Source organism: Anser anser (assembly GCF_964211835.1).
Source record: "Anser anser genome assembly, chromosome: 4".
NCBI lineage: Eukaryota > Metazoa > Chordata > Aves > Anseriformes > Anatidae > Anser > Anser anser.
Genome location: NC_139724.1, coordinates 35739213 through 35749606, shown reverse-complemented (window position 1 = coordinate 35749606; position 10394 = coordinate 35739213). Strand labels below are relative to the sequence as shown.

The window sequence follows — 10394 nt, the reverse complement described above, 5'->3', positions numbered from 1 at the left end:
CAACCTGGACCAGGACTTAACGCGAGTGACCGCAGCCAGCAGCAGCGACTGAACGTCGCCTGCTCTGAGGCGGTTTGGTGCGTGTGTGCACGCCAAGGCTGGTACACGGGGGTTAGGTGACAGATGGCTCCTCGCCCTAAAACCTTTCAGTCCAACGGGCTCCTACTGCACTTAACGTACTCACCGTGATCCTGGGCGTCTCTCCTTCCCGTGCCAGTCACCTGCGTTGTCCCGCAAGTTTGTGTTTCAGGCGACTGAGCTGGCTCGGCCTAGGCTGGTTTTGTGTGAGGGTTACCAGCCCTGGCTGTGGAGCTGCCCCGCAGGCAAGGCCGTGAGGCGTGCTGGTGGGGCTCCTCCCCTTACACAGAACAGGTGACACCAACTCTGCCTGCCTTGCTTCTGTAGCGCTTTGGTGGCATGGTGCGTACACAGCCACCACTTAAAAACAAGCCTCTGCCACCTACGGGAGCTGCGGCCTGCCCTGGAAGCCCCCAGTCAGCACAGGAGCAGCTCCTTTGCAGAGGCCTGCATGGGCGCCTACTCTCCCCTGGCTCAGTGCACATTATCTACACTATTGCTCCTGGCAAGGGGACACGCACCCCTCCCTGCCCCTCACATGGCTCGCGGATATTAGTGCTGGGTTTCAGCGTGACGGGAAGAATTCAAAGCGCCATAAATCCTGACCTCTCTCTGATTAACTGTCCCCATCTCGAGCAGTTGTTTAGCCGTTTCTGCCAAATGCACTGCAAAATGTGAACGCATTGGTGGTGATTTCGCTCTCCCACAACAGAGGCTGGGAGAGGCGAAGTAAAAGCAAAGGCTCTAATTCATCAAAATATTCTAATACCACAGAGCTCCTCTGAGAGCATCACGGCTCCACAGACATGAAAGCTCATTGCAATTCAGAGTGTAAAAGTTGAAGGGGCTGCTGTGGTAGAGCGAGGCCTGGAGACAGAAGCCAGGTAATCCCGAACTTCCCTTATCATAAATACTTTTTGTTTTAATTTGCGCTGTGAGCCTGGCATGAGCCTGGTTTGCCCAGAAAGCACACAGCAATGTCAGGGAGAGTGATTTCCCAGTACTCACGTGGAAAAGGAGAGTGTCCAATTTTCTGAACCAACCGATGCTGAGGAGCCGGGAGGCAGACAACTCTTATGAAAGAAAACTGGAGAAAATAACTTTAAACACCATGCTTCAGGGAGGGCTCTTTGAGGATGTTTTTGGAAGCACCACTGTGGTCAAGTCCAGATTCAAGACATCTCATTTGCAAACAGTGATCCTGTGACCAGGTGGAGCAATGTTTTCTGACACAGTTCAGGAAGACTGGGGAGCAACGCTGTGAGTGAGAGAACGGGTCACAGTGTAGGGGGCAGTAACCTTCCTGAGGTGCTATACCTCTGTATACAGATATGTGCTTCCCTAGTTGGAGACTACTCATGCCAGGTATGAAAGTTGGTGTTGGAAGCAGCTGCCCCCCAGAGACAAGGCTTACCTCTCTGTTTGGGGTAGGAGATCTCAGCTTGGAGCCGACTGGGAGCCAGGAGCTACTGCTGCTTTCAGACGCTCCTCCTCAGATGCACAAGCTCCCAGCCTCTGTGTCTTCCGTGTGCTACTGAAAATCTTCTTCACTGTTCTTCTGTCTACCCATACAGATGGCCAAACTACAGAGCTGATCGGGAGACTGGATAGCTGCTGGAACAACTTCAGACCTTTTTCTCCTGTCTCACTCTACAAAGAACCAAGTGGTTCTTCAGGCTCTGCACACCCTCAGCTCCCATAGACTGCAGGCAGGGCCCTTTCCGGCCCTTCGGATCTCACCTGGATTAGCTGTGATTGGAAGCTGCTCATCTCAAGGTTGTCTGTCTTTCACGTGGTAATAAAACAAACAGGTAACTTCATTGTTAATCTTGGTGAAACAAACCTAATTCAACAGGGAGAGGGACCAGGGGTTTCAGTTACTAAGTTGCTTTCTCACCCATAGAGATTAACTTCTGCCAGCCAACATTGCAGCAAGCAGATATTAATCTGGCACTTACTTTCTCCGTCCTGCAGATGAGTTGGGACTCAACAACAGGCTTTCAATCAAAGACACACTTTGACCTTTTTCTCTTTCTTCTCCTCCGCCAAATCCAAATGATCTTGAGAGCTCATTTGACGAACAGCTATGTTAGACTTTTATGCTTTAACATGTAAAAGTAAACCTTAAATGTTTAGAAGGAGAAGTTTATTTCCTAAGGTTAAACTCCTGGCAACGTGCTTTACCTTCATAGCTGCTGGGCTTCTTTATGCTCAGGATCACTCTTCAGCAATATGCCTGTGCCAAAAGAAGACTCAGACATGGAAATATTCATTAACATGTTTATTTGTTTATCTTCAAAGACAGCACAAACATTTTATCTACCTGTAGGCATACATGTAGAAAATATGAAGATATTATAGAGAAATGATGTCAAACAAGACACAGTTTAAAAAAAAAAGTCATCATTCTCTTCTTTGTAGTTGTTGTCTTCAGAAACATCTCACAAAATCTCAAGACAAAATCCCTGATGTACACCATTTCTGAAGACTGTTGAGTTCTGTCCTCGTGTAATAGCCAAGTGTCACATACCTACTTATGACTTTAACCTATTTCTTGCATTTTTACATGTATTATTGTTTCTTCCAGTTACAGCCTACTTTTTCCTAGCAGGAAACCAAAATGTGGCTTTAGTAATATCTACCATCAATCTTATTTATTCCATCTGTTTCTAGGTAATTATATATAGTGTGTTTCTTAGTCTACATTTGGATGGTCTATTTAGAGATGATTGGATCCCTTCCAGAATAGCAATGACCTTTTTGTGACTCAAACATTAATTTTCCAAATGGCTTCACAGGTAAATGGTGAAATACCTTATACATCATCACAATTAACAAGATATACCTTATTAATGATTAGAAAACATGCTTTTCATAATTATAAACAGAATCCTTTCTGAGGTACAACCTTGCCCTCTACTAGGAATTGTTAATCAATACCATCAGATACATCTAACAGCGAAACCTTCTAAAATCCTATTCCAAAAGCAGTCTTAATTGTGAGGTCTCACATACCACAGGCAGACGCATTACTCAGATTTTAAAGACATCAATATTACCACTTCAGAACTATTCAGTCTGATCTGCTATAATGTGTTTGACAAGTCTCTGTTTTGAACCAGACAACTGGCATTACGGGCTACATTGATTTACCTGCTTTCTTAACTTCATTAAAGCCAACTATTCTATAATTTCTTAGTGCACAGAAAAGCCTGCAACTCGGTTCTACCTCTCTCATGAGTATTCTTTTCTGATCATAATGTTTTGAAGGAAAGGGAATTAGAGGCTTTTTAGAAAAATGTGGAGGAACGGTAGCAATGATAATGAACCCGGCAGAGCAGAAAAAAATTCTGTTCCATACGAGAAGCTCCTTAAAGAAATCATAGTCTCCCTCGCATAAAAAGAGGAAGAACCAAAGTTCCCTAATTGGAACTAATTGGAGCTCCGATCTCATTAGGATCTTAGGAGCAGGACTATGTCTGGCAAGAGATCACCAAAGACAAGCAACGTTGGAAGAAGCACTGGTAATTCAGTCAGTGGTGATCCTTCTGAAGCAGCGGTGTGTCACTAGCACAGCCAAGCAATGGCGAGAGCTGTGCTTTCAGCTGGAGCATGTGGGATGTTAGGACGAGGCCTGTCCGCTAGCCACGGAGCTCTGACTGTTTCTAACAGCTGAGAGGCTCAATCCAGGAAACCATCCAAATTATAATGTATGGAACTACACTCTGTCTAACCACCTTGCCCCATTGATTGGAAGTGGAAAGCACAGCCATTGTTTTTCCACTAAAAAAAATCTGCAAGGAGCAGAACAATAGCTGCATGCTGCCAGCCAGACAGCTACTCGTCAGACAAATAGTTACTGGGATGGGAGGCAGGTACATTTAGCTCAATAAACAACATTTTATCCAGGAGCTTCCTGACTCTGAAGAACACAGCTTGTATTTGCATCATTACAGGATGATAAAAATCCCCGTATTTTTATTAAAAGCTTTGTGACTAACAAGTATTGTTAGGAAGTATGGGAGAGCTAATGCTCTAGAGGAAGAATTTGTGACCATTTCCTCACCAGCATACAGAAGTTATCACTTAGCAATGAGTTCAGATTTGCAAAGAATACTGATGATCATGGATGCTATTTAAAATAGATGCATAACAACTTTTGGGGCGCATACATATAATGTTTGGTTGTTGTAAAAATGTACATAAGGTTCAAAGGCCATATGAATTTAGAAACTTGCCCTTGAAAAAATGATAATCAGCTTTTCTAGAATGTCAGCTTGGTATACAGTATTTTTATACATTTTTCCCCAGTATGAATGATAAATTCACATATCCCATTCTTTTCAACAACTTTCTGATAAAAGAAATTACAAATATCTAAAACCAGCATCCTGTTAAAGAAGTCCTGCTATGTTTTATCAGGACTAGAAGAGTTTGCAGATTCATGTGATTTTCAGGTGTTATTTCCAGTTGCTGTGTTGTTTTTCTAGTATTTTTGGTCTTTCACATCAACAGCATTAAAATATGAGGGGTAAACTGTATACTGTTATTGTTTATATTTACTTCATGGTCCTGTTCCCCTTCCTTGTATTCATAAAATGTTTACCTTCTTTAACACTCAGTAAAATTGTATGCTTATGTATGTGCATAATTGTGCGTAGGAATATTCGTATAAAATTTTTCATCCTTCTAGAAACATTCTAAATTAAAATCGTTGTCATGAGCCTTGGGTTCAGAAAATTAGGACCTCTAACTAAAAGAACAAAAGTATTGCCACAGGTATTTGTTTACATTGTAAGCACACAGCATCTTCATCAAAAATAATCTAATAAGAGCTAGTTAATGATGTATTTTTCACCATGCCTTAACAGGGAGAAATCCTATTGTCACATGTCAACCAGTTACTCAAATTGCAACCCTGAAGAAAACCAGTGAATTGAGTTATTACTATAGCAAAAGCTATTGCTTGCTCAAAGACTGTCATAAAAACTGATTACAGGTCTAATGGACCTTGCTTCAAACTCTGACTCCGGAAACCTCCGTTTAAAGACAGGAAAGATCGATTATGGGGATTCATAAAGCTTTGTTTACGAAGCTCGAAAGAAAGATTTTCTAATATATGAAATTAAAAAAGCTTGCATGAATTTTCCTAAATAAAATCCAAAGGTTCCAAATCCTGCTTTGACATATATTTTGTGAGTCAATAACCACCATCTTCTGTCCTTTAACTGTTCTTGGGGCCAGCAGTGACAGTGGCTGGGAAATGCCCCCTGAGAATGGTGAAGACCACAGGAGTCAGACTGCTGCGGGTCATGGGTGGAACACACAGCCAAGAATGTCAGCACCTCAAAACAGGAGACAATTCTCCACACACCCTCTACAGTCAGTGCTTCAGATTACTTACCAGAAAGAGTCTGAGCAGATTTTTACTTTTCCAGATTGTGTGAATGAACACAGGCTTTACTAAAAGGGAAATTTCATTTTCCGTGTCGAAAAGGTGACATACAGGTATTCTGCCTGATGCACTTTCATTGTTAAATATACTCATTTCAGCTGTGCCTATAGATTGATGTTTCACTTGAGACAGTCAATGGCGTTACAAATGCTTTGGTTGTACAGATTTTCAGCAGTTTCTTAAGTGTGCTCAACCAGATTTTAAAGAAACTTAGTTCTGTTTGGGTCTGACCTGCATTACAGACAAGATCAAAATTGCACCACAGTGGGCCACCCAGGCTGGATCTATTCTATTCCGGTCATTGTTGAGCCACAACTGTTAAGCACAGAAGCTAAAAATCACTGATAGTTCTAGATATAATGCATCAAGCTTGTAGGGTTTTTTTTTTGTTGTTGTTTGTTTGTTTATATGATTTTCCTGAATGGGGCAATAATTTGGGATTTAAAGCAAACATTCCAGACGTTTAGAAATTGATCTTCCAAGGTATTGAGCATCTTGGATTCATATTCACTTCAGCAGGCATAAAGGATGTTTGGTATCTTAATGGGAGGATCTCGACACTTTGGAAGACAATAAGCATTAGTGGCACAAACAACAGACATTCTGTTCTGTATTATCCTTTTCCTTTTGTATTTATTTCAATGACACTAGCTACTTTTCATAAAAAAAGATGAGGCCACCCTTCAGACAGACAAGAACTTAGAGCTCTCAGATATTTATACTGCACTACTGTGCACCCACTTAAATGACAGAATATCCACCAAAATCCTTACTTTGTTACATGAGTCTTCAAGGATCTTCCAGTTTTTATAATAGACATCTATGAGCTTCTCTGTAAGCAAGCAGGTGTTCTCTGTAATGAAAAATGTCAAATAACAAATACCAAATGTTGTAAGTTTATACTTGCTGATATCTACGTATTTTATGCTTGACTTCAGCATCTGGTTAATAGATTTGCTTCTGTCTCAAAGGCTTTTTTCTTTAAACTAAAAGCAGTTACAGGATCAAAGGCAATTAAATTCCAAACACAGGAAAAACAGTAAAAAATGTGAAGGAAGTTTAAATTTGTTCCTTTATGAACAAGAAAAATATTGTTATTTAGACAAAGTAAAACAGGTGATACACAATTACCTGTCAAAATCAGGTTAAATTTTGATACCAAATGACACTTTATGAAAATCATCATATTAGTAAAAAAAGAGTACAGATTAAGAGCAAATACTGTACCAGGAATTACCTAGAATTTGTGTCTCTGGAATAGGCTCACAGGGGCTTTGAATCACTTGTTTCTTTATCAAGCTCTGTTATTACAAAAACAAACAAAACAGTGCGTTAGTGCTTTGGACTTAGAGCATTGTTGTAAGACAGTAAAAAGTCACAAGAGAAGGAAATCCTAGACAATAGATACAACTTTATCTACCTAAAATACAACTTCAGATTACAGAACTGGCAGGGGCTTCTTAGTTCTCAAACAAGGTCTAGTTTTTCAGGATATGTCCAGGTGAGACCACTCTGGGAGCAACAAACAAGATGCATTTGAGAGATGAGGATGGCAAAGACAGCACTGAAAGATGGCACGGCCGTAGGAAGACTCTATTTAGGGGAACAAGTGAACAGTGCAGAAGGCAAGAGCAGAGTTAGGAGGTTGGATAAGTGAGGCTGCCGTCTCTGAGCAGCGTCCTCTTAATGGACATGGCCAAAATAGCAATGGCTCAAACTCCACGGTGTTTGTTAGCCACATGCTTCCTTTGCTCCTGTGGTCGGTGATACTCATCCTTGCTCCATTTTCACACCAAACTCCCACCTCCCAGCTGCACTTTCTGCTCTGCTCCCAGTGACCCCCCAGCAATACACCTCCCTCTGCCTGGTTACAACCACACCATCCCTGGGGGATTGTTTTCTCTTTTGGGAACTACTGACCCGCTCACGTTCTCAAATGAAGAAAGTGCACATATATCTAGTCCATCCCTGGCACATATTTGTCAAATCTATTCTCAAAGGCTTCTGATGAAGGCCATTTCACAACCTCCCTAATCTCTCTGTTCTGGTGCTTCACAGTCTTATAGCTCACTTTCTTCCCTAATACTTAGGATAAATATTTATTACAAATTAGGATGATTTTTTTTTATCGTCTACCTTTGATAGACATGAAGAATAAAGGAACACTGTCCTCTTTTATAACAGCTCTTCACAGCTTTAAGGACCATTTTCCTTCCTTTAATTTCCTCTTTTTAAGGATAAGCAAGTGCGGTCTCTTGAATATTTGAATGGAGATCATTTTTTCTGACCTCTGTGTCATCCTTGACTGGATTCTCCTTAATTTACCACTGCCTCTCTGCAATATGATGTCTAAAACTGGATGTCTTTCAGCCATGGCATCACCAATGGCGCTTGCATGGCATCCTGATTTAATTCACTGAAGCAGCTGAGAGCCTCATGCAGTTTGGCAGTGCTGCCATGGGGTCTGATCTATGTTGCCCCATCCCAGCTTTACACCAGCATAGCATTAATGCTCTTTCCAGTGGAACCTCAATGTTGAAAAAGTGGTGCAAGACCACTGGGTGCCTCAAACCCAACATGTGACTATGTACGTATAGTACCAGATGTACTTGCAAGGAAATACACTTGAAAGTGTCTCTGTGACAGAAACGTATCTTCTGTACTTTGACACATACAAAACCCAGTGGAGATGTGCATGACAGATGGGGAATTACAGCATAAATTGCTGTTCTCATGCACCTTTTGGCCTTTTGCCTTCACACTTGCACACCAAACTGTCACTGTCTGATTAACAGTTCTACCCTCCCAGCAAATATGAAGTGTATCAAGGGTAACTAACAGAATACTGAGCCATAGATGTTTTCTTGGTGGTTGTTTGGCCTGTGTTAATTGGGAACAATAAAAGCATCTCATATTCGTAAACCACCACAGATCACACCATCTAGCATCCTTCTGTCTCATTGTGTTGGGTAAAATGCAGCAATAAGCATTAATATGTATTAATAGTATGTAAATATAATTAATCATAATAGGATGTTCCTGACATATTATCACTGCTGCTGATGAAACATAATTAAAAATTGTCCAGTCAAATTTTCAGTGTAGAAAGAATTGGCATCTCTGTTGTTCTTGCTGTTTACATGAGTCTACGTAGAAATTGTTACACTTCTAAAAATCTCACTATTTCATTATGCTCCTATAGTAGAAGTCCAAGCAGAGCTGTTAGTCCTTTACACAATGTAGTTAGTGAGAAGTCATAGAAAAGAATGAAAGTTGCAGTTACAAAGACTGAAGCTACAATGATCACTGGCTTCAGAGAGGACAGGAATTTTAGGTACCATTCTATCAAAAGGTTATAAAGGAAATGTAACGGCCAACACCTGTGATCCCAAGATTGCATGCCCATGAGATGAGAAAGTATTCAAATCCAAGTTTGGCACTGTTCAGAGACACTTGGACTTTATTAAACTAGAACTCCACTGAAAAGCTCCATAAATTGATAAAGAAGCAAGGCTTGGGGAGCTGAAAATTCTTCTTCTTCAAAAAAAAAAAAAAAGGGCAATGATTTGAGTTGATGACAAGAAAAGTGAGAATGAGAGTAACATGCAGAAGGTGACCCAGAAACTGTTTTTCCCTGTGTTTTCCAATAAAGAATGAGGTAAGATACAATGAAAATAGCAGGTGAGGGGTTTGTAGACAAAGGAGAGGTTCTTCATGCACTGCCAACTCATCCTTGGAACTCCCTGCTGCAGCGTGCTGAGGATGCCCTGAATGTCTGTGCACTCAAGAAGAGACATGGCAAACAAACAGGAGAAAAGTCCGTGTCCTCTCCCACTTTTCCCTTATAGCTAACTTGCTAAGGTGGCATAAAACATTACAGCATAATGCACCAAAAGTCAGGACATGTTTTTAAATATATTTAGGTACATATGCAACCAACAACACATTTGCAGCTGCTGTTAATGTGAGTGAACTCTTACTATGTTGTACATGCAGGAGTAGTAATTTACGGCAGTGTTTTTATTATATCTGTTTTCCTTTTGTACAGTGAACCTCACGTATTTGGGCTCACTACTAGCCAATACTGTATTTTTGTCCTAAAAGAAAGAGAGAAAAATAAAATCTCACTGCATTCTTTACACCCTATCCATGATATGACAGGGTACGCTAGATTATCCTGCTAGTGTAATGCAAGTGATGAGCTACAATCTATTATTCTCATTTAAAAGCTACTTGCATTTTAAAGGTCATGCAGCTATTTTCAGTTGTATAGTCTGTAGTATGACGTAATGGGGTAGGAATAAAGATACAGCAGCAAATAATATGACTCAACAACACAGGCACGTCCCACACTTGTAGATTTTCCTACTTTTTTTCTGTCTTGATAAATTAAAATCGATGCAATGCTTTTTTAAAGAGCAGATTGGGCCTACATGTTTAGCCACGTATCCTGACTAGGTTCACTTGGAATGGAGGCAGTTGTACTTGGAGGTTTTATGAATATAAAGATTAATGAATTTGTACAATTTGGGCATGCAAAGCATTTTTATCAGGCATATTCCATTTAGCATAAGCAGTAAACCATATATAAGGGTTGTGTCAAAGTTTACTGAATAGGGCCCTTGGTAGCTAATGTAACATTTCTCCAACAAATCAAAGGTATTGTTCTATGCTCACATGAATATACAGTAGCCATTACCTTAAATTTAAAACTCACTGTGAGCAGCAAACACACTGTGGGGATATGAAGGCCATATTGTATCAGTGGAGTCTGCAGAGATTTTCTTCATATGGCTTTGCCTGGTTGAAATATATGTCGCAGTTGAAAGCTAAAGGGATTACTTTTGAATAGTCATCACAA

General features: G+C 40.7%; 1 protein-coding gene across 1 annotated transcript in view; it reads right to left on the bottom strand.

Moving 5' to 3' along the window:
• Positions 1-2262: 2262 nt before the first annotated feature.
• The window catches only part of TTC29 (tetratricopeptide repeat domain 29), a 210911-nt gene continuing 202779 nt past the window's right edge, over positions 2263-10394 (bottom strand). Inside the window, 4 exon segments of the mRNA XM_083833632.1 lie at positions 2263-2330; positions 6307-6386; positions 6771-6807; positions 6809-6834. Coding sequence (XP_083689758.1) covers positions 2265-2330; positions 6307-6386; positions 6771-6807; positions 6809-6834 — 209 coding nt within the window. The 3' untranslated portion in view covers positions 2263-2264.